Source organism: Macaca nemestrina, chromosome 1 (genome assembly GCF_043159975.1).
Source record: "Macaca nemestrina isolate mMacNem1 chromosome 1, mMacNem.hap1, whole genome shotgun sequence".
In the NCBI taxonomy this organism is placed as follows: domain Eukaryota; kingdom Metazoa; phylum Chordata; class Mammalia; order Primates; family Cercopithecidae; genus Macaca; species Macaca nemestrina.
In genome coordinates, this window is record NC_092125.1 from 258,910 (window position 1) to 283,278 (window position 24,369).

Here is a 24,369-nt window from a genome sequence, read left to right on the forward strand (position 1 = left end):
CTGGATCCAAGAATGATCTCAGCTGCCCTGAGAGAGTGGGATGCTCGCAAGGAGATCTGTGGGATGGTTCTGAAGCCGGAAGGTGTGGGAGGTGATAGACAGTGAATCCCCGTGTGCCCGATAAGTGTCTTGGACTCTCTTCTGTGTTTCTGCAGGAATGGTGTTCCCAGGTGGGCCGCTGGCAGCTTTGCCACAGTAACAACAGGTAAGCCCAGGTCTGTGCTCCCTGGGCCACAGACAGTTTGCTGAGGACCTGCTTGGGGAAGTAGGAAGTTGGCACAGAGGTGGGCGGTCCCAAATTTAATAACTGTTACATTCTATTCTCCATGTGACATAAGAGATGCAGACCCTGGATTTCTACCAGCAGTGGCAAAATAGTTCCTTCTGCCTGACTATCCCTCCTCACGGACCCCAGCCTGCCCTTCAGGCTCCAGCCCACGCTGACAGCCAGCCCAGGTAGGCATCCAGCATCGTTGCATTGCAGCGGGTAGTTGGACTTAACTTACAAAATTTTAACCAAGACTACACTGTAAGTGTGGCTTCCTGGCCTGAAATTCCTCTGCCAGAAACTATCCTTATTTCTAGCCACCTCAGCTGGTCAGAGTTCATGGGTAAGTATCATTAGGAAAAAGGGGAGAGGTTTAATGGGCCAAGGAAAGAATCATAAAATGTATAGCGTGGGCCATGCTTTCTGCATGGGCGGGGACAGAGCACTGTTCTGGGAGGGAGATGCTGATTTTGCTGTTTTCAGAAGTGGGGTAGAAACCATGTCTGCCATGGGAATATGGCAGGCTGTGGATCCAAGAACCCCTTCTCATTAAACAAATTTAATCACACGGGATTATCATTACACTAAAATACGGTCATAAATTCCCCTAACATGTGAGATAGTACCAGATAGCAGGACCTGTCAGTGGGACTGATAAGGAAATAGCCTAGAGCAGCTGATGAAGGCAAAGAATACGTTCAGACATCTGCAGACGCCACGTCATAAGAAACCTCGATGATGACTACTGGTGGGTAGATTTGCTGTGGTTTGTGGGCTCCATTTATCATGGAAGGAAAGCCTACGTTTCAGATAGAAGGTAGTAAAAATGAAGATGCTATCCTTCTTTCTGTACAACTATACTAAGGACTTTGTGGGGGGTCTCTGATCTGGGGGTCCAAGCCTCTGGGGGCTTCTGGACATCCAGTCACCCCGTGAGACGTCTCCTCAGGTGAGGTAGTGGAGGAAAAATGCAAGATGTGCACATGCCTTACATTGTTGCTAGCAGATGTTCACTTCCACGTTGGCACATGCAGAGCATTGCAACAAGTTGACTGGCCCCACTGACCTTGTTCCACCAACCACAAACTCTTGCCTATTTTTGCACATGTTGCTAATATGGACAAGGGAGGTCCACTGCTATGTGCCTGCACTGCAACAGGCATGTCACAAACATACTGTCTCCATTTCCATCCTGAGAAGTAGGCACTGCCATCTTCCCTGCACATTCCTGAAACCAAGGCTCAGACGAGTGGAACAGTGTGTCCAGGTTCACACAGTGCTCTGTGGCAGAGTCAGAGACAGGACTCACTCCAAAGCCTATTCTCACCGCAAAATGATCTTTTCCTTCTTTTTAAAGAAAGCAAGAGACAACATTTTTATCTGTTAGCTTGAGGTTATGATGGAGGCTGAACAGGAGGAAGTTGGAATGAGGTTGCAGGTTGTTCTTGGTTGGGTATCATATGTATTTGTCTCTGTCTGGGTTGGTTTAAGGTTATAGAAAATGAAACCTGAATTTCAGAGTATAAAATAAATCTTTGCCATTTCCTGGAAACCTGCCTTCAAGAAGGACACGCGGTGAAAGCGGTGGGGCCCTGACGCCTGCTGAGCCGTCACATCATGTTATTGCAGGAGTTTTGCAGGCTTTTCCTCCAACCCCTGCAAGATGAGTTTCAAGGCAGGTGGGGTGGGACAGGCTGGTGGTGGGGGAGATGGCTTATGAAATTCCACAAGGCAGGGAGTCTGGGATTCCTTCCTAGGTTGGGGAAGTCCACACATCTTCTTTGAAAGGAGAATTGATGACAGAATGTGTAGAAGGAATGCCAGAATCTGTCTAGCAAGTCCTGGCTCTGTCGTTTTGTGGGGCCTGAGCGGAGTTCTGTCTGGAATGGAAGCTGGCACTTCCCACCAGTTTTGAACTGAGCAGAGTTCTGTCTGGAATGGAAGCTGGCACTTCCCACCAGTTTTGAACTGAGCGGAGTTCTGTCTGGAATGGAAGCTGGCACTTCCCACAAGTTTTGAACTGAGCAGAGTTCTGTCTGGAATGGAAGCTGGCACTTCCCACCAGTTTTGAACTGAGCGGAGTTCTGTCTGGAATGGAAGCTGGCACTTCCCACCAGTTTTGAAGGGCATCTTCTACCCTAACCACGCCTGAGGGGTTGGTGGGTCCTCTGGCCTTCTCTGAGCTCATGTTTCGGTCTCCTCTGCAACTCTTTATCGACTTTGTTCAATAAACAAGAACCTGCTACGTTTGCTGCCTCACTTCTCGGCATCGTGCTGTGCCTTGGCAGAGATTCCAGCGAGGCCCTGCTGACCTCTACACCTGTCCTGGGCCTGTCCCTCTCCTGCTCCTCCATGCCTTGGCCTCCAAGGCACTGGACAGCCCTGTTTCTCCTCTCCTGCAGGCCTGACACCTTCTTCTTCGACACTCAGCCGAAGGAGACCCCAGGAGGCTCCTGCCTGCCCACTGTAGAGAATAACCACAACATCCTGAACTTTCAGACTATGCAATCAGGATTTCAGTGCCTGGCAGGAGGGTTTATTGCCTTTTATGGCTAGATATATCAACTTGTCCATAGATACCAATGAAGAATGACATATGTTGTAATAAGAAATTCTCAAAGTTTGCTTATAAAGGTGTTTATCTTATCTCCCTTGTCTCCCATTTCAAACAAGTAGACTGGGATAGAGTTTATGCCCTCACAATAGATCAGCAAGAAAATAAAGACAGAGGGAGAAGGAAAATGGGTAGAGGGAGATTCCCAGTTCCTCATCTGGAGAAATACAAGCATGCCATAAGAGTTGATTCTGGGAGGAGAAAGAAAGGGATAGATCTCATGAGAAGGAGATCTTGGAATTAGCATTGAGGAACAGCTGGACAATATCAGCTACAAGCCAGAGACATACCATCTCTTTAATCCCCACAGAACCCAGGGAGACTTTGGACTCTTCTTTACAACTCACAAAACAGAGGCCCAGAGGTGTTGTGAAGTACCCCTGTCACCCCCTGCCATGAGGACCACTTTCTCCCACTTTCTCCCAGGTCTTGTTCTTTCACAGATGGGCTTCCTACTAATATCTCCACTGCCCCTTGAATGGTGACCAGTTGTCTTCAAAAAGATGAACAGAGCAACATACAAGAAGAACAGGAAGAAGCAATTAGAGAAATCATGGTTTGGCATAAAATACAACTCTGAACTTCCTGATGGCCAAAAACTCTTTTATCTAAGAGTTCATACTTCATATTATTCGAAAAAGGAAGCATGCTGTTTCTTTGAAAGAGAGGCAGTTCCCCTCCAACCCCCGACACTTAATTCTAGGAGAGATTTATTATTTGCAGTCTTCCACAGCAATGTCTAGTTCAGTCAACGAAATCTCCGCTACAACTGCCTTGCCTTTTGTGTCTCTGTTTCTGGAGCTGGATGCTCGATAAATGCTTGTGCGAGACCCAACATTAAAATGGTTGTTGAAGAACATATGACCGGGTGGTTCTGAATTACAAGCTGTTCTGAATTCTTTTTCTTTTCAAAACTTAGTTGCTAAACTCACAACAATCTTTTTCCCCAGAGAGTTTTCTATTAGGAGATCAGAGGGTCAGGAACAGTTGTTCTCACAGTATCCAGTGCCTAGACCAGTGCAATTTACTGCACTTGGTTTTGTGTCAAGATGATATTGATCTGTAGTGCGTAATCATTAGGCCACTTGAATTAGAGTGCTATAAAAGTAAGTGAAAGAAAGGGGTAGGGAGAGCTCATCTTCAGGATTTTGCTCCTTTTCCAAGTCTCCATTCCTCTCTAGGTGAGGACAGTTGCCTTCCTCTCCATCTCAGAGGCAGTCCCTTCACAAGAAGATCTGAAATACTTGAAGGTGAGCATTGCCAGTGTGGGTGCTAATACCCATGTCAGGGTGGCTGGCTCTTTGTGGGAAGGTGACTTCAAAACTGAGAAATGTGTGTCCTTAGCTAATGGAGTGCTTGCTTTGAGATGCCACAGCCCAGACCTTTCTAGCACATGCTATAGTAGGAGCCTGGGCCCATGTCCTTGACTCCTTCATTCTCACCTGGGTCTTCTGCAGCGTATCAGAGGAGCCATTATGTCCCTGTCCTCCAGCCTAAAGAGTCTCCTCACCGTCTGTGTCCTCGCTGCTTTCGTTGCCAGCACTGTGGGTAAGAATGAACAAATGCCCCTTTCTCCCAAAGATCTGAAGGGTGAGGATAGCAATAAGTCCCTTAGGGAGCAACTGTGGACCGTGTGGGCCTCCAAGGACCCATCCAGCCCCACAGGGACCAGGTTTCATGTGACTTTGATTCCCAGGGATCTCTCGCTATTGAAAACATCAACTCTGACTTGACAGTTTTCATTCTTGAATTATTTTTTGAACAATATTTATTTCCTTTTAGAAGAGAGTTACAAATGTGTACAATGTGATCAACAGTGTGACGAGGAGAAAACTTGTGATTCCTCTCATGGCTGCTTCAGCAAAAAGAGTGAATTTAATATGACAGGTAGGCCCCAGCCACCCTGCCCGAGCTGCTGGATACTCAGGGCAGACAAAGGAGGTGCTTAGTGTGAGGGGGTTACTTTGTTCAGAAACTTGATGTATCTCCTCATTCCTTTATGCATCGTCTTTTTTATCCTTTCTTCCTAAAATAATGTCCTGCCAGGATGGGGCTAGGAGAGTGTGGTGGCAGGGATGGGGCACTGTGTGAACACTGGGTGTTCAGGGAAAGGTATAGGTGATCCTGGCTCCTATACAATCTCGTGGGGACCGTTGAGGCCTGACACTCCCTTTTTAGCAAATTCTAACATATTGTCCCTCTGTTGGTTTATTCTATGGAATGGACCAATGCAAAAGCAGTCTTTCGCAGAAGAGGAAAGACTAAAGACACATGGAGTGGGGGCCTGCAATCCTTTAATACTGGCTGCCCACTGGGCCTCACTGCCTCTGGCGCAGAGAGAAAATTCTTGGGGTTTGGTTCTGTGCAGGGCAGCAGCCCTATACTATCCTGCAGAAAGGCTGTTCTTCAAGCAAGTGTGAGCCACGGGCCTTCTCGGCGACACTGGGGGTTAACCACACATATGGGTATGGCTATCAATGCTGCCAAGCTGAAAAGTGTAACAAAGCAGACTTCCAAGGTGAGGACCAGCTCAGCTCTGTGCTCTCCCTCCCTTCCTCCTCCTGCTCCCAGTCCATCGATTTTAGCCTCTGCCTTCTAAGAACCAGTCCACAACCCATCTTTCTGCTTCTGAGATACCCACTGACGTTGCTTGCCAATTGCTTGTCCTTCTTCCTGTGGAGCACCACGGATAGACACCAGTCTCTCTCTGCATGGGAGACTGAGTGAGAGTGGGGGAGAGTGAGTGGCGGTGGGGGAGAGTGAGTGGCGATGGGGGAGAGTGAGTGGCGGTGGGGGAGAGTGAGTGGCGGTGGGGGAGAGTGAGTGGCGGTGGGGGAGACTGAGTGGCGGTGGGGGAGAGTGAGTGGCGGTGGGGGAGACTGAGTGGCGGTGGGGGAGACTGAGTGAGAGTGGGGGAGAGTGAGAGTGGGGGAGAGTGAGTGACGGTGGGGGAGAGTGAGTGATGGTGGGGGAGACTGAGTGAGAGTGGGGGAGACTGAGTGAGAGTGGGGGAGAGTGAGTGGCGGTGGGGGAGAGTGAGTGGCGGTGTGGGAGAGTGAGTGACGGTGGGGGAGAGTGAGTGACGGTGGGGGAGAGTGAGTGATGGTGGAAGAGTGAGTGGTGGTGGGGGAGACTGAGTGGCGGTGGGGGAGAGTGAGTGGCGGTGGGGGAGAGTGAGTGAGAGTGGGGGAGACTGAGTGAGAGTGGGGGAGAGTGAGTGATGGTGGGGGAGAGTGAGTGGCGGTGGGGGAGACTGAGTGAGAGTGGGGGAGACTGAGTGGCGGTGGGGGAGACTGAGTGAGAGTGGGGGAGAGTGAGTGGCGGTGGGGGAGACTGAGTGGCGGTGGGGGAGAGTGAGTGGCGGTGGGGGAGAGTGAGTGGCGGTGGGGGAGAGTGAGTGGCGGTGGGGGAGAGTGAGTGGCGGTGGGGGGGACTGAGTGGCGGTGGGGGAGAGTGAGTGACGGTGGGGGAGAGTGAGTGGCGGTGGGGGAGAGTGAGTGGCGGTGGGGGAGACTGAGTGGCGGTGGGGGAGAGTGAGTGACGGTGGAAGAGTGAGTGACGGTGGGGGAGAGTGAGTGGCGGTGGGGGAGACTGAGTGGCGGTGGGGGAGACTGAGTGGCGGTGGGGGAGAGTGAGTGGCGGTGGGGGAGACTGAGTGAGAGTGGGGGAGAGTGAGTGGCGGTGGGAGAGACTGAGTGGCGGTGGGGGAGAGTGAGTGGCGGTGGGGGAGAGTGAGTGACGGTGGGGGAGAGTGAGTGAGAGTGGGGGAGACTGAGTGAGAGTGGGGGAGACTGAGTGAGAGTGGGGGAGAGTGATTGATGGTGGGGGAGAGTGAGTGGCGGTGGGGGAGACTGAGTGAGAGTGGGGGAGAGTGAGTGGCGGTGGGGGAGACTGAGTGAGAGTGGGGGAGAGTGAGTGGCGGTGGGGGAGACTGAGTGGCGGTGGGGGAGAGTGAGTGGCGGTGGGGGAGAGTGAGTGGCGGTGGGGGAGAGTGAGTGAGAGTGGGGGAGACTGAGTGAGAGTGGGGGAGAGTGAGTGATGGTGGGGGAGAGTGAGTGAGAGTGGGGGAGACTGAGAGTGGGGGAGAGTGAGTGGCGGTGGGGGAGAGTGAGTGGCGGTGGGGGAGAGTGAGTGGCGGTGGGGGAGAGTGAGTGGCGGTGGGGGGGACTGAGTGGCGGTGGGGGAGAGTGAGTGACGGTGGGGGAGAGTGAGTGGCGGTGGGGGAGAGTGAGTGGCGGTGGGGGAGACTGAGTGGCGGTGGGGGAGAGTGAGTGACGGTGGAAGAGTGAGTGACGGTGGGGGAGAGTGAGTGGCGGTGGGGGAGACTGAGTGGCGGTGGGGGAGACTGAGTGGCGGTGGGGGAGAGTGAGTGGCGGTGGGGGAGAGTGAGTGATGGTGGAAGAGTGAGTGGCGGTGGGGGAGACTGAGTGATGGTGGGGGAGAGTGAGTGGCGGTGGGGGAGACTGAGTGAGAGTGGGGGAGAGTGAGTGAGAGTGGGGGAGAGTGAGTGGCAGTGGGGGAGAGTGAGTGATGGTGGAAGAGTGAGTGGCGGTGGGGGAGAGTGAGTGACGGTGGGGGAGAGTGAGTGGCGGTGGGGGGGACTGAGTGATGGTGGGGGGGACTGAGTGGCGGTGGGGGAGAGTGAGTGGCGGTGGGGGAGAGTGAGTGGCGGTGGGGGGGACTGAGTGACGGTGGGGGAGAGTGAGTGGCGGTGGGGGAGAGTGAGTGGCGGTGGGGGAGACTGAGTGAGAGTGGGGGAGACTGAGTGACGGTGGGGGAGACTGAGTGGCGGTGGGGGAGAGTGAGTGGCGGTGGGGGAGAGTGAGTGGCGGTGGGGGAGAGTGAGTGGCGGTGGGGGAGAGTGAGTGGCATTGGGGGAGACTGAGTGGCATTGGGGGAGACTGAGTGGCATTGGGGGAGACTGAGTGACGGTGGGGGAGAGTGAGTGACGGTGGGGGAGAGTGAGTGACGGTGGGGGAGAGTGAGTGGCGGTGGGGGAGAGTGAGTGGCGGTGGGGGAGAGTGAGTGGCGGTGGGGGAGAGTGAGTGGCGGTGGGGGGAGACTGAGTGGCGGTGGGGGAGACTGAGTGGCGGTGGGGGAGACTGAGTGAGAGTGGGGGAGACTGAGTGGCGGTGGGGGAGACTGAGTGGCGGTGGGGGAGACTGAGTGGCGGTGGGGGAGAGTGAGTGGCGGTGGGGGAGAGTGAGTGGCGGTGGGGGGGACTGAGTGATGGTGGGGGAGAGTGAGTGGCGGTGGGGGAGAGTGAGTGGCGGTGGGGGGGACTGAGTGACGGTGGGGGAGAGTGAGTGGCGGTGGGGGAGAGTGAGTGGCGGTGGGGGGGACTGAGTGACGGTGGGGGAGAGTGAGTGACGGTGGGGGAGAGTGAGTGGCGGTGGGGGAGACTGAGTGATGGTGGGGGAGACTGAGTGGCGGTGGGGGAGAGTGAGTGGCGGTGGGGGAGAGTGAGTGATGGTGGAAGAGTGAGTGGCGGTGGGGGAGACTGAGTGATGGTGGGGGAGAGTGAGTGGCGGTGGGGGAGACTGAGTGAGAGTGGGGGAGAGTGAGTGAGAGTGGGGGAGAGTGAGTGGCAGTGGGGGAGAGTGAGTGATGGTGGAAGAGTGAGTGGCGGTGGGGGAGAGTGAGTGACGGTGGGGGAGAGTGAGTGGCGGTGGGGGGGACTGAGTGATGGTGGGGGGGACTGAGTGGCGGTGGGGGAGAGTGAGTGGCGGTGGGGGAGAGTGAGTGGCGGTGGGGGGGACTGAGTGACGGTGGGGGAGAGTGAGTGGCGGTGGGGGAGAGTGAGTGGCGGTGGGGGAGACTGAGTGAGAGTGGGGGAGACTGAGTGACGGTGGGGGAGACTGAGTGGCGGTGGGGGAGAGTGAGTGGCGGTGGGGGAGAGTGAGTGGCGGTGGGGGAGAGTGAGTGGCGGTGGGGGAGAGTGAGTGGCATTGGGGGAGACTGAGTGGCATTGGGGGAGACTGAGTGGCATTGGGGGAGACTGAGTGACGGTGGGGGAGAGTGAGTGACGGTGGGGGAGAGTGAGTGACGGTGGGGGAGAGTGAGTGGCGGTGGGGGAGAGTGAGTGGCGGTGGGGGAGAGTGAGTGGCGGTGGGGGAGAGTGAGTGGCGGTGGGGGGAGACTGAGTGGCGGTGGGGGAGACTGAGTGGCGGTGGGGGAGACTGAGTGAGAGTGGGGGAGACTGAGTGGCGGTGGGGGAGACTGAGTGGCGGTGGGGGAGACTGAGTGGCGGTGGGGGAGAGTGAGTGGCGGTGGGGGAGAGTGAGTGGCGGTGGGGGGGACTGAGTGATGGTGGGGGAGAGTGAGTGGCGGTGGGGGAGAGTGAGTGGCGGTGGGGGGGACTGAGTGACGGTGGGGGAGAGTGAGTGGCGGTGGGGGAGAGTGAGTGGCGGTGGGGGGGACTGAGTGACGGTGGGGGAGAGTGAGTGACGGTGGGGGAGAGTGAGTGGCGGTGGGGGAGACTGAGTGATGGTGGGGGAGACTGAGTGGCGGTGGGGGAGAGTGAGTGGCGGTGGGGGAGAGTGAGTGATGGTGGAAGAGTGAGTGGCGGTGGGGGAGACTGAGTGATGGTGGGGGAGAGTGAGTGGCGGTGGGGGAGACTGAGTGAGAGTGGGGGAGAGTGAGTGAGAGTGGGGGAGAGTGAGTGGCAGTGGGGGAGAGTGAGTGATGGTGGAAGAGTGAGTGGCGGTGGGGGAGAGTGAGTGACGGTGGGGGAGAGTGAGTGGCGGTGGGGGGGACTGAGTGATGGTGGGGGGGACTGAGTGGCGGTGGGGGAGAGTGAGTGGCGGTGGGGGAGAGTGAGTGGCGGTGGGGGGGACTGAGTGACGGTGGGGGAGAGTGAGTGGCGGTGGGGGAGAGTGAGTGGCGGTGGGGGAGAGTGAGTGAGAGTGGGGGAGACTGAGTGACGGTGGGGGAGACTGAGTGGCGGTGGGGGAGAGTGAGTGGCGGTGGGGGAGAGTGAGTGGCGGTGGGGGAGACTGAGTGGCATTGGGGGAGACTGAGTGGCATTGGGGGAGACTGAGTGACGGTGGGGGAGAGTGAGTGGCGGTGGGGGAGAGTGAGTGGCGGTGGGGGAGAGTGAGTGGCGGTGGGGGAGAGTGAGTGGCGGTGGGGGAGAGTGAGTGGCGGTGGGGGGAGACTGAGTGGCGGTGGGGGAGACTGAGTGGCGGTGGGGGAGACTGAGTGGCGGTGGGGGAGACTGAGTGAGAGTGGGGGAGAGTGAGTGGCGGTGGGGGAGACTGAGTGGCGGTGGGGGAGACTGAGTGGCGGTGGGGGAGAGTGAGTGACGGTGGGGGAGAGTGAGTGGCGGTGGGGGGGACTGAGTGATGGTGGGGGAGAGTGAGTGGCGGTGGGGGAGAGTGAGTGGCGGTGGGGGGGACTGAGTGACGGTGGGGGAGAGTGAGTGGCGGTGGGGGAGAGTGAGTGGCGGTGGGGGGGACTGAGTGACGGTGGGGGAGAGTGAGTGACGATGGGGGAGAGTGAGTGGCGGTGGGGGAGACTGAGTGATGGTGGGTGGCAGGGATTGGTTTGGGGATTTTCTCTAAATGTGAGTCTTTAGATTTAAATAATTTTCTCTTCAATTCCAGCTGAAAGACTTGTCCTTCCTCATCTATTTAATTCCTCACTCCTTCAATCGTATCTTTTTAGACCACAGATTATCTTCTCTACCATTATTTAAATATTTTTCTCCGGTCAGGGCAGAGAGGGGGTGATTCATGAAAAGGGAAAATAACACTGAATTCCTAATAAATGTTTTTCATTACTTTACATGGAAACATCTAATACCTACAATCCTCCTCCCTCCTCCCCATGCCATCCTAGTTGTAATTGTGTGTGTGTGTGTGTGTGTGTGTGTGTATATGTGTGTGTGTGTAGAAATCCTAGAATAACCATGATCTTGGGGATAAATAATGAACTCTTTTATCTGCCTGTTTCTTAAGATACATTTTTTTTCTCTCTTCAATCAGTGGCTCGGAAGTCCTCAGATCCCAATGGCATTACCTGTCCTGCCTGCTACAATGCGCAAGGTGCTACCTGCCAACCAAGTGACCTCGCCTGTAAAGGGGAAGAGACGAAGTGTCTTAACTTTACAGGCACAGGTATCGATATTTACCCAAGCATTTGGTGTTCAGTTTCCTAACGGGCGTAGTGTATTAGCCAATTATTGCTGGATAACTAGTTACTCCCAAATTTACAGCTGAAAACAACAAAGGGTTATTTTACAGTTTTTGTGTGTCAGGAATCTGGATGTGGCATAGCTGGATGGTCCTGGCTCACGGTCTTTCATGAGGTGGACATTAAGGTATCAGCAGGGTCTGTGGTCGTTTGGATGAAGGGTTTGCTTTCAAGCTGGTTCACATGGTTGTTGGCAGGTCTCTGTTCGTCTCCTATGATCCTCATAGGTGCCTGAGAGTCATCTGGACACATCAGCTGGCTTCTCCCAGAACAAGCGATGAGAGAGAGAGAGAGCAAGAGAGAGAGAGACTATAGTTTTTAATAATCGAATCTCAGAAGTGACACATCCTCACTTCCACTCTTGGTCACACACAGATCAAGACTGACAGCCTGGGAGAGGTCTATGCCAGTGCACAAATACCAGAAGATGGGAACCACTGGGGATTATTTGAGAGGCTGACTGGTACACACAGCAAGGTGTGCTACAGGGCCAGATGCTTGGTTATCCCTCTAAGGTTTGGAGGGAGACATCTGGAAGGAGAAAAAAGAAAAAGGAAGAGAGGGGAGGAGAGAACATAATTGCTTCCCATAGCTAGGACTGAGGCTTGAGGGGGACATCTATCACTATGATGTCCTGAAATGAGCTCTTGGCTCATTGGCAATGAAGGGGGTGATGGCACCTCAGTTCCAGTTATTATCATCACTACCGTTATTACCATTACCAAACCCCACGATTAAGCATTTACTTTTTGCATGGTGTCGTTCTGAAATCTATAGAAAGATTTGTAATTTTCCTGAGTAGGGAAGAAGTATATTTGTGGTGAAGGGCACATATGCCATTCGACCATAATCTCTTTCTAGATTGTACAGCTGGATGGAGGTACTGTCAGTTCTCTTCTGATCCATTTGGAAGAGGTTTTCTGGAATTGGTGGTGTTTTACGAGCTGATTAAATGACAGGAGAGAGAATTTAGTGGGAAAAGAGACGAGTTATGCTTTCTTTGGAGGGGAAGGGAGGAAGATCTTGAAGGAGGGTCTGGTACTCGCAGGTGAAGGGCCCTTTGTCTGGATATGTTGAGATGACTGAGAAAAATATGATGTCTGGTAGGATACAGAAAAGGGTTGGAGCTGTTGATAGTGGGCAGTCTCTCTACTCCCTCTTACCATGTGGATAGCACAGACATGCAATGAGATTTCACAGTACTAATCTCCCAAGAAACTCAGAGCCCTGGGGAGAAGAGCCACAATCTTGAGAGAGATCTGCAATATTTCACTGTGGTTTCCCCAAAGGAAGCAAAGGTAAGGAGGAGGACAGGTACCACTGAAGTATTTTAGCAAAATACATGAGATCTGACTTCTTTCTAGCTTTTTTCCTACATCAACGATCCCTTCCTTAGTCAGGACCCAAAGGCCCCAGTCTCAGTCATGCATCTGAGACAGCAAGGTCCCTTTGGGGTCTCTCCTCAACTGGAGAGATGTTGGGACCAGAAGGCAGTAAGGCTTGGTCCCTGGATGGAGTTGGAGCCACCGTTGATGCCTCTCATGCAGAAGGCAGAAGGCAGGGATTCTGGGGCACTCTGCACACCCTTCTCTTCCACAGGGGATGCAGATAGGTTGACCTGAGGATGTGGGTGAGGAGGGGAGACACGACTAACCTCTGGATCCTTCTCTTTGCAGTTAATGACACCATATTATTATTTGGTATGGGTTGTGCAACTGAAACTGCTTGCAACTTGAAGGATGTGGAGACGATAAATTACATAAAAATCCGTACCTACTGTGAAGGCAGCAGTAATGGAAGCCCTCAGCTGATGTCCATCATCTCATCAATTCTGACTGCTCTCTTTCTGCTGAAAGTCTTGATTTGATCTCTGAGGCACTTCCAAGGCCATCTACAAACGTTTCCAAGCACTTCTATAAACCTGAAGAAGTTGGAGACCTTGAATGTCTCCCTCCCCCAGCACTGCCTACCCACAATATCAGAGAATTAAAAGGTTGATACGTCCAGAAGTATGTGTGTGATTACTTGTTTGTTCTTGAGGTTAAAAAACCCTATTCACCCTTCTAATGGCTTCTTTCTTCAACCCAAATAGCACATTTCAGAGGAAGTCTGAATGGCATCTATAAGAATCCCTGTGCTGCCATCTTGGTGTGAATCGAACTATATCCTCAGTCACACATCCTGGAATGCACCTGTTTCCTGATATTCTCAATTCCCACTCTTGATCCTTAACTGCCCATTGCCAGGGAAAATTATTTTGAGTGAACAATTCACATCCCAAGAGGGTCCTTTCCCACAGATTGTAAAGTCACAGCTGTAATGGACTTTCCCTGACCTCAGGATCCTGTGTGTGAAATTCTTGCCATATACTCTGGATACATCTGCTTTCAAGGATGGATGGGTATCAGGATAAAGGATGCAGGCAGAGGTGGTCTGTGAGGTAGTTTTAAATGCTAAGTTTAAAAGATGGAGGTGCATGCATGGAGAGCCAAGAGGGCTGTGTCCTCACGTGGCAGGGTTTGGAACCACAGCAGCCACAGCAACACTTCATAAATGCCTGTGAAAAGGCAGGGGGTCCAGGCGAGGAAAAGCTTTTACAGGATTCAAACTTGCATGATGTTCTTGTGGTGCTGATCCCACAACTAAGTAACCCTGTGGTAGGCTCAAATAGACCCTTTGATTCTCCAAATTCCTGGCACACGACTGGACCACATCTCGCAGCAATTTTTGAGCTATATGTGGGCCAAAGTGAGCACCCTTCTCCAGTATCCTGGCCCATGGAACCCTTCCAGACATGACCCTTTATGCCCTTTCTGCATCTGTTGACTGTGTGGGATGCACTTTGTGTCTGAGGAGGGCTAAGACTCAGTATAGAGAAGACTGGTCCTTAAGTTGCTACTTGGAGGAGATCCACCTGAAGTAGTGTCCCAACCATGAATGCCCAATGTGGACCATTATGTGGGCAATAAAGAAACACTTCTATGTTAACTCTCTGAAATATGAGGGGTTAGGGTACCCCTGTTAGCCTATCCCAACTAATCCATCTGAAGGGCAATGGGAGGAGTACAGACCACACGGCAGAATCCATCTGAACTGCAATGGGAGGAGTACAGACCACACGGTAGAATCCATCGGAACGGCAATGGGAGGGGCACAGACCACACGGCAGAATCCATCTGAAGGGCAATGGGAGGGGCACAGACCACACGGCAGAATCCATCTGAACTGCAATGGGAGGGGCACAGACCACACGGCAGAATCCATCTGAACGGCAATGAGAGGGGCACAGACCACACGGCAGAGACCAGCCCAAAGGCTTTTCTTGACAGTTGCCATCTAAGAGGCGCAGTCTCAAGTAACACCCTGAAACTTGTGAGTTATTCCTTCCCTGGCCTGAACGTGAAGATTTCTGCTTGCTCAAACTGGTCAGCAGTTCAGAACAAACCCAGTTCCCTTGGGCTCTGAGCCGGATCAAAGGGGAACCTTATTTTAGCCTCTGTTATCAAGGCTGCATGGCCGCCCCTGCTGGGAAGTGCTTTGACTCCTTCTGCTGATTTTTCCAGAACAGAAATGGCAGATTCAGGGTAACATCTAAATTCCAACCGTCTTACCTCATTTGGGGCAGTGAGGCTATTCTTCAATGGAAATATTAGAAAGCAAGGAATGTGCGTTTTAGACACGGAGCTTTCAAGTATTTGCACATTGTGTTCAGCTTTGCATGTCCGGAGTCGATCTGGGAGGTGATCTATGGGTCTTTGCAGTACTCTGCCTATCAATGAGTAAGAATTAATTTCTTCTGTTTCTCACGAGAAGAAAGTTGAATTTCAGTAATGACAAACATTTTCTAACATTTGTTGAGGGATTACTACATACCTGCCTCTGGTCTAACTGCTTTACATGTATTAACTCAGTTGATCCTCACAAAAGCCCCATAATGGAAGTACTGTACTATTTTATTCCCATTTTATAGATGAGGAAACTGAGGCACAAAGAGGTTACTAACTTGTCCAACTAGTAAATAGTGGAGTTGAGATTTGAATCCAATCTCTCTGGAGGTGAAATAATCAAGCTGCCCAGTTTATTACTTGTAGAAATTTAGACTTGGTAACAATTCTTTGTTCATTTTTTAAATAACCTGTATCAGTTTTCAATTGCTGCCATAACAAATTACCACAAAAGTAGTGGCTTAGAAAACAATGTCATTCCTTGTTCTGGAGGCTCGAGTCTGAAAAGAATTGCACTGAGCTGACGTCAGCAGGGCTGTTTTCTCTGGAGACTCTGAGGGGAAAATCCATTTCATTGTGTTTTTCAGCTTCTAGTGGCCACTTGTACTGCTCGGCTTGTACCTCCCTCCTCCGTCTTCAAAGTACATCACTCCACTCACAAGACCCTAACTCCTCCTTCCTCTCTCAGGAGAACTCCTGTGATTACACTAGGCCCACCCAGATCATCTGGGAACATTTTCCCATCTCAAGGTCCTTCATCCATCTGCAAAGTCTCTTTTACGATATAAAATGGCGCTCAGGGTGATGCTCAGACCGGGCGCAGTGGCTCAAGCTTGTCATCTCCGCACTTTGGGAGGTCGAGTTGGGGACATTACTTTAGCCCACGAGTTTCAGACCAGCCCGGGCAACATGGTGAGACTCCGTCTCTACAACAAAACAAAACAAAAAACCCCACAAAAATTAGCCAGGTGTGGTGGCATGCACCTGTTGTCCCAGCTACCTGGGAGGCTGAGGTGGGAAGACACTTGAGCCCAGGAGGCAGAGGTTGCACCCAGAGCTGAGATCGCAGCCTTGCCCCACCCTGGGTGACAGAGGGAGACGCCACCTCAAAACTAAATAAATAAGTAGGATAAATAAATAAATAAATAAATAAACAAATAAATAAAATGACATTCAAAGGTTCTGGGGATAAGGATATGGACTTATTTTGAAGATAGTATTTAGCCACCACAAAACCCATCTGTTTGCAAACAAATAAATAGTTTTTAAAATTTTTTTTTTTTTTTACAATTCTTACAATGAAAGTGTAAACCAAAAATAAAATTCTAACCCCCTCAACCAACTAAATACACCCCTCCTCTTGGCCAAGGGGATTCCAAAGAAACCTGAAAAACTAGTTCAGGCCAGGATGAGAAGGGAGTGTACGACGTGCCTCATTATACTCTCCTGTCTTTGGAATTCAGACCCAGCTAAGCAGCATTAACATTAAAACAGAGATGGCTGGCCACAGTGGTTCACGCCTGTAATCCCAGCACTTTGGGAGGCTGAGGCAGGTGGATCACCTGAGGTCAGGAGTTTGAGACCAGCCTGGCCAACATGGAGAAACCCTGTCTCTACTAAAAATACAAAAATTGGCCGGGTGTGGAGACGCACGCCTGTAATCCCAGCTACTCAGGAGGCTGAGGCAGGTTCCCGCTTGAACCCGGGAGGCGGAGGTTTCAGTGAACCGATATTGGGCCACTACACTCCAGCCTGGTGACAAAGCAAGACTCCGTCTCAAAACAAACAACAACAACAAAACATTAAAACAGAGATCTTAATACTGACAAAACAGACTCTGTAGCAATAAGATACCAAATTTCCACCTGTCTCCAGCATAGCATCACATGACAGATAGCAGGCCCTGAAGGAAATCGAAGCATTTTACCCCAAAGTAAATTTCTTTGATGTATTTTGAAATGTCCCTGCAAAGTTGTCTCTTGTGGGGCAAATTTACATTCTTTAGAGAATCCCTTTCCCTTTCCAGGTCTTCTGCTGAGCCTGGGTATCTGGCAGGTTCTAATGGCCTGAAGAGGAAACATTTGCCACCTCTTGCCTCCAAGGGCAGCCACCTTTGAGGCTTTCTGTACATAATGAGAACCTTGGTCTCCACAACCCCTTATGTTAACCTAGACATGCCTTTCTATTGATTCCAGGTCTTTAGATTAATAACCTAACTCTTTCAACCAACTGCCAATCCGAAAATCTTTGAATCCACCAGTGCAGCAACAGAGTGAACCTTGAGTTGTTCCACCATTTAGGACCGAATCAATGTATACATCACATGTATTGATTGATGTCTTAGGTCTCCTTAAAATACGTAAAATGAAGTTGTAACCCACACACCTTGGGCACGTGTTCTCAGGACCTCCTGAAATTGCATCATGAGTCATGGTCCTCACATTTGACTCGGAATAAAATCTCTTCAAATGCTTTCTTTTTTTTTTTTTGTCAACAAAAGGTATCTATAAATGAGGACTATTGGAACTGTCATGCTAAGGAAAATATTACAAAGCTGTGTTATAGGATGGGTGAAGGGGAGGGCCACTGTACCAGAAAACTCATTTATGGCTGTGGCTGTCTTTGAGAGGGAATTAGCACACACAAAGCACATTAGATCATCAACAGAACAAATCTTTGAGAGAGATTTATTATAGGAATCTTTTTATATGGAACTCTGAACATTATGGATGATGTCCTACCAGATTTTTTTTTTTTTAAAGACAGGGTCTCACTCTGTTGCTTAGGCTGGAGTGCAGTGGTACAATCATAGCTCACTGTAAACTCGAATTCCTGGGCTCAAATGATCTTCCTGTCTCAGGCTCCGAAGTAGCTAGGATTTCAGGCACATGCCATGATACCTGACTAATCTTAAAATTTTTTTTTTTTTTTTGTAGAGACAGGGTGTCTCTATGTTGCCCAGGCTGGTCTCAAACTCCTGGCCTCAAGTGATCCTCCTGCTCAGCCTCCCAACACATTGGGGTAACAGGTGTGAGCCACACTGCACTTGACCCTACAAGAAATTTGACAAAAATGCAGAACCAATCTTCTGTTGTCTCCTGCAGAAAAGAGTATGAAATATAATGTAGACCATTGCTTTAGGTAACTGAACATAATGCAGCGTGCTTCAGGGGCTTAAATTGATGAAGGGAGGAACGATTGTGCCTGTCGTAATCTCAGGTAGAGGCTATTCTTCACTTTCCACACACAGAGGCTGATGACCGCAGCTCATTTCTGGCTCTTCATTGCTGTGGCTCTTGGATCCTGAGACAGAGCAGGGACCTCTCTTAGAGGTCTGTGAGTCCCCCAGGCATGGACATAAAAGAAATTCTCGAGTACCTTCAAGGAAAATTCCAGGCACCTAGCTAGCTTAGAAAAGTGAATGAACGATTTGATAAGCAAGAAGGTAATAGTCGTTTTAAACAACAGCCAAAGAAACTAGAGCCAGAAGATGTTTGGCTCTCTATAGAAATTAAACCTAATATAATAACATATGTTCCTGAGCTATTTTTCAGAAACCTGTATCCCCACAAAATGGAACCGAGGACACACAGACCTCAGATAAGGGAGAACTGAGGACTGAACTCTGATTGCCATTAGAAATTTCTTTCTGAGGGGCCTGGAGAAGGTCATACCCATAAGCCAGAGCTAACAGTCTTTTTTGCTAATATTCTTTTTTGTTTTTTAAACAAAGCTCTCTAACCAATTGCAAATCAGAAAATCTTTGAATCTACCCTGACCTGTAAGCTCCACTTCAAGATATCCCACCTGTTTAGGTCAGAACCAATGTGTAACTTCCAGGATTGATGTACAACTTTGTGTGTAGCTTTCCTGAAATTTACCCCTGCTTTTTTTTTTTTTTTTTTTTTGATGGTGTTTCACTCTTGTTGCCCAGGGTGGAGTGCAGTGGTGAGACCTTGGCTCACCACAACCTCTGCCTCCCAGGTTCAAGTGATTTCCTGCCTCAGCCTCCTGAGTAGCTGGGATTACAGGTGCCACCACCGCATCCAGCTGATTTTGTATTTTTAGTAGGGACAGGGTTTCTCCATGGTGGTCAGGCTGGTCTCAAACTCCTGGCCTCAGGTGATCCGCCTACCTTGGCCTCCCAAAGTGCTGGGATTACAGGCATGAGCCACTGCGCTGGTCTACCCTGCTTTTAAAAACCATTACCTGCAAGCCACCTGGGAGGTCAGGATTTAAGCATTAGCTTCCTGGTCCTCCTTGCTTGGTGCTCTGCAAATAACTGCCTTCCTTTTCACTGCTGCAAACCTCAATGTGTATATCTGGTGGGTATACACATTCCCAGCTGGGTGGGCAGACCCCAGTTCGGGTCAGTGATGATCCTTCTCAGAGGTCAGGTCTCTAAGACAAAAGCATGGTGCTCTCCCAACCTCAGGCCTGCCCCGTTTCAAATTTGTGTAGATGACCCACCCAACACTCAGCCCCAAAGGTCCTTTGGTATCTGTGCCTCTTGCCTCCACTCTAGCAAATCCATGTCCAACATCCATGTCCAGCTTTGACATGGGAACTGTGAAAGGAAAATAAATCTCAGGACTCCAGGCTCTAAACAAAAGTGAAACGTCAAGCTGGGAACCACATCAGGCAGATCTGTTTCCCATTTTGTTCCTAAATACGACAGCCTCAAAGATCAAAAAAAAAAAAAAAAAAAAAAAAAAAAAAGCTACATACCTCCTTCACAATTTGTACATTAGGAAATTCCTTCACCCTAAAATAGTTCTGCAGAATTTCACCCTGACCATGTAAATTGACAGCATATCTTCACAGGTATGGGACAAAGGGCAGAGTTCAAAGTCATTTCTCTGCTCACCTGAGACAAATGCCTATCAGATTTCTTCCTCTGTGTTGGGAAAAGCTGAGTGTTGGGAGACGCTGAGGCAGGGCTTGCATATCTGGCATAACATAAAAGAGCCTTGGAACATGTCCGGGATCCAGGATCTAAAACCCCTTGAGGTCTTTGGAACACCAAGCTCTGTGCTAAAGGGTGGAAGGCTGCCCTGATGCACCATAATCTAAGTCCAGGGCATAAAATCCCTCACGGCTTGGATAGAATCCAGGGCTCATGGCTCTGGAATGCATCTAGACTTGCTGGCTCCTTGCTCCTTACTCTCCCAGGATCGATTGTATCTTGAGTTAAAAGAACCTGCTCTCCATTATCTCAAGTAGCAGAGCACATGCTAAACCATCACAGCCGTGAATCATGTGCTTGATGCAACACGCCCTTTCGACCTCCACATTCTCACCACCTGTTTCTTTGTTGGATTACCAATAAACAGCGTGTGCTCCTGGAGCTCGGGCCTTCACAGCCTCCACAATCTTTGTTGGATTACCAATAAACAGCATGGGCTCCTGGAGCCCGGGGCCTTCACAGCCTCCACAATCTTTGTTGGATTACCAATAAACAGCGTGCGCTCCTGGAGCCTGGGGCCTTCACAGCCTCCACAATCTTTGTTGGATTACCAATAAACAGCGTGGGCTCCTGGAGCCCGGGGCCTTCACAGCCTCCACAATCTTTGTTGGATTACCAATAAACAGCGTGTGCTCCTGGAGCTCGGGCCTTCACAGCCTCCACAATCTTTGTTGGATTACCAATAAACAGCGTGGGCTCCTGGAGCTTGGGGCCTTCACAGCCTCCACAATCTTTGTTGGATTACCAATAAACAGCGTGCGCTCCTGGAGCTTGGGGCCTTCACAGCCTCCACAACCGCGATGGCCCCCTGGTCCCACTTTACTTCTCAAACTGTCTTTTTCTCAATCTGTTGACTCGACCAGAGTTTGTCACCCCCATGACCTGGTGTTGGGTCTGATCCCCCCAACATTCTGCCTTATGTTTATTTTATATTATATAAAAATGCAGATTGAGTCAGATGAATGCATAAGTGACTATTCCTCTACCTACTTCTCACATGTGAAGGGTTTATCAAAGACTCAGAAGCATGCCACTGCCTGCCTCCTATTGACCCACACTTTAAAAATTTTTTTCCACTTTCCCCAGTGTCTGTCTTTTCCCCTTTAAATATTGAAGCTGTCACAATCATCTTTGGAGAAAAGTACAGACCTGTCTCCTGGACGCATCCTTAACCTGGGCAAAATAAATTTAAGTGCTAACTTTTATTTTGTATTGCCAAATGCAGACTACATGGACAGAGAAAGAATATGATATAACCAAGTCTACAAGAAATGACGCAAAATAAAAAAGGGAAGAAAAGACACACACATGCCCCAGACAGATATGAACAGATAGAGGGAAACTGAGGTAAACTGAGGTAAACAAGACACACAAATACAGGCGGGAAGAGGCAGATAAACAACAAAACGGAGGGATAAGATTTTATTAATGAATGTCTCCATCTTGTGGTCATTCATTCATGATGTAGCTACTAATTAAGTCAAGTTTTTGTTTCCATTGTTTATTCATCCATCCACCTTTTCATGCATTCATCCATCAATGCAACCAATATTCTTGAGCTCATGCTATATGGCGGGTCCTATTCTAGTGCTGGGGATAAGACAGTGAGCAAAGCAGAAGAACATCCCTGTCTTTGCACAGCTTTCATTCCAGTTGGGCAGATGGGTGGTAAATTAGATAAGTATAATGTTAGGTTGTGTGATGCTAAGAAGAAAACATAAAGTAGGGAAGGAAATATGAAAGCCTGTTGGAAGATGGAGTTAATATTTTCAGTAGAGTGATCATGGAAGGTCTCACTGAAAGGGTGACTTTTTAGTGAATGCCTGAAGAAGGGGTAGGAGAGAGAAAAGGAAGAAATCTCATGGATATGTAGGGGAAGAGCGATTCAGGAAGAGGAACAAGTCGGTACAAAGCCTTTGAGTGGGAGTGTGGCTGCTCAAGGAATGACAAAAAGATCAACTGGGGCTGGAATGTAGTGAGCAAGGAGGACAGCTGGGAGGCGAGTAAGGAAAAGAGCAAAGAGAGTAAGCAAGGAGGAGAGCATGGAGGACAGCAAGAAGAAGAGGATGAAGGTGAGCAAGGAGGAGAGAAAGAAGAGTGAGCAAAAGAGTAAGGAGACAAGCAAGGAGGTGAGTAAGGAGGAGAACAAGGAGGTGAAAATGGAAGGTGAGCAAGGAAAAGAACAGTGAGTTAGGCAAGGAGGTGATCCAGGAGAACACGCAAGGAGGTAAGCAATAAGAGTGAGCAAGGAGGTGTGCAAGGAAAGTAAGGAGGTAAGCAAGGAGATAAGTAAGGAGAGTAAGGGAGTAAGCAAGGAGGTGAGCAAGGAGGAAAATAAGGTGAGAAAGGAGGGTAAGCAAGAACAGAAAGCATGCAGAACAGCAAGGAGGTGAGCAAGAAGAAGAACAAGAAGATGAGTAGGAGGATAACCAAGAAGGTGAGCAAGCAGCAGAACACTAGGAAACGAACAGCAGGCCCACATTGTTCTGGCTTTGGCATTTTCTCTGAGTGAGGTGGGTGACACTGGAGGATTTTGAGCAGAGGCAAGTACGTCATATGACATGACTCTGGTTGTATTTTGAGCAGAGGCAAGTACATTACATGACATGACCCTGGCTGCTGAGATGAGAGTAGGCTCTAGGGGACTAAGGCTGGAAGCTGGGAGAACAGAAGGGCTATGGCAATACTACAGTGAGAGATGAGGCTTGGATCGAGGTGGTGGCAGTGGGAAAGGCAAAAAAAAAAAAGTAGAATTCTAAAGATACTCTGAAAGTAGATACAACAGGATTTTTTAATGGGCTTGATGTGGAATGTGAGAAAAAAGGGACAATAAATAAAGATAGAATTTCTTCTTAATTACCAGTGAGGGAGCACTTGTGTAGACTGTAGTCCCTTTGTTTTGGCCAATTTCTCCCTTTTGGAGTGAGAGTTTTTAGCTAATGCCTGTACCCCATTGTATCTTGGAAGTAACTAATTGTTTTTGGATATTACAGGCTCATAGGTGGAAGGAAATTTCTTGTCTCAGATAAGACTTTGGATTGTGGACTTTTGAGTTAATCCTGAAATGAGTTAAGACTTGGGGGACTGTTGAGAAAGGATGATTGTATTTTTCAGTATGAGGAGGGGCCTGGTGTGAGGTGACTGGATTGTAGGGGTGGATTTCTCCCTTGTTGTTGTTCTCATGATAGTGGCTGAGTTCTCATGAGATCTGTTTGTTTAAAAATGTGTAGCACCTTCCCATTTGCTCTCCTCCTCCTGCTCCAGTCATGAAAGACATGCCTGCTTCCCCTTCACCTTCCACCATGATTGAAAGTTTCCTGAGGCCCCCCAGCCATGCTTCCTGTACAGCCTGCAGGACCATGAGCCGATTAAACTTCTTTTTTATAAATTAGTCTCAGGTAGTTCTTTATAGCAATGCAAGAACAGACTAACACAGGGTCTTTGAGACCTGTCAGTGCCATTTTGATTTGTGGATACCTATTTTTTGGGCGGTGCAGGGCAGCAAGGGGAATGAAGGCTGGTATGTCCTACTCTGTCATCTTGGTGATATCACTCTCCTGATTTCATGGAAAGTGAACTCTCACTTCATATCAATTTCAAAACTAAATTCATCCAAATTAAGTAACTTCATTAACTCTGTGTCCACTCAGTATTACGAACATAATAAAACAGTTATCACAAAAATTGAAAATCAACTCTAAATTTATAAACACCAACAGAATGTTTTAATGTTTTTATAGTTTTTACAGCCACTTTACATAACAATGTTGATGACAATCAAAATCTTCTGCCTATTAGAATGTTAAAAAGTTAAAAGAGTGTGCGGTGGCTCACGCCTGTAATCCCAGCCCTCGGGGAGACTGAGGTGGGTGGATCACTTGAGGTCAGGAGTTCAAGACCAGCATGGCCAACACGGTGAAACCCTGTCTCTACTAAAAAAATACAAAAATTAGCCGGATGTGGTGGCAGGCATCTATAATCCCAGCTACTTGGGAGGCTGAGGCAGGAGAATTGCTAGAACTCATGAGGCAGAGGTTGCAGTGAGCTGAGATGGTGCCACTGAACTCTAGCCTGGATGATAGAGAGAGACTCTGTCTCAAAAAAAAAAAAAAAAAAGTTAAAAGTGTGTGAAATCATTATTGTTTGTCTTGTAAAAAGTTTCCATTTCAATATAATTGTCATATCTTTTTACCAAGTTTACAAATAAGCTTTTCCTTTGACTGGAGGCTAAATTTCAGCTCATGTGTGAAATGTAACATCAATGAAAAAACATAAATTACATTGCCTATTGTGGTCTTTGATTATTAAATGTTTGGCAAGTATTCCTTCTGTTTGAAGAAAATCGTGAATTGGAATTAATAGTATAGTAAATCTTTGTAAAACTTTTCCATGATTCATCCAACGAGCATTGGCAAAGAACACACGTTCATTAAATTCATTGTCTTCTAATTATTCCACAAACTGGTGGCGATTTAAGGCACTGACACATATAAACTCAAGGATTTTAAAAAACTCTATCCATGACACTTTTCATAGAGTCTGTTTGAGAAAACTGAGAGTAAAAATTTTCAGGAGAACAAAGCTATGAATAAAAGCATTTGCC

At 49.2% G+C, this 24,369-nt stretch overlaps 1 protein-coding gene across 3 annotated transcripts; it reads left to right on the forward strand.

The window, feature by feature from the left end:
* Positions 1-338: 338 nt before the first annotated feature.
* On the forward strand, positions 339-13,084 carry LOC105463334 (protein RoBo-1-like). 3 transcript variants are annotated; one of them, XM_011710368.3, is made up of 7 exons: positions 339-456; positions 4,047-4,132; positions 4,340-4,430; positions 4,665-4,769; positions 5,251-5,400; positions 10,868-10,999; positions 12,752-13,084. In XM_011710368.3, exons 3-7 carry the CDS (start codon positions 4,358-4,360, stop codon positions 12,940-12,942), a joined length of 651 nt encoding a protein of 216 aa, XP_011708670.2. In that variant the 5' UTR covers positions 339-456; positions 4,047-4,132; positions 4,340-4,357; the 3' UTR covers positions 12,943-13,084. The 3 variants fall into 3 exon arrangements, with proteins under 3 accessions (XP_011708670.2, XP_011708669.2, XP_011708671.2); XM_011710367.3 differs by having other exon boundaries at positions 4,064-4,132; XM_011710369.3 differs by having other exon boundaries at positions 4,064-4,132; positions 4,668-4,769.
* Positions 13,085-24,369: the final 11,285 nt, after the last annotated feature.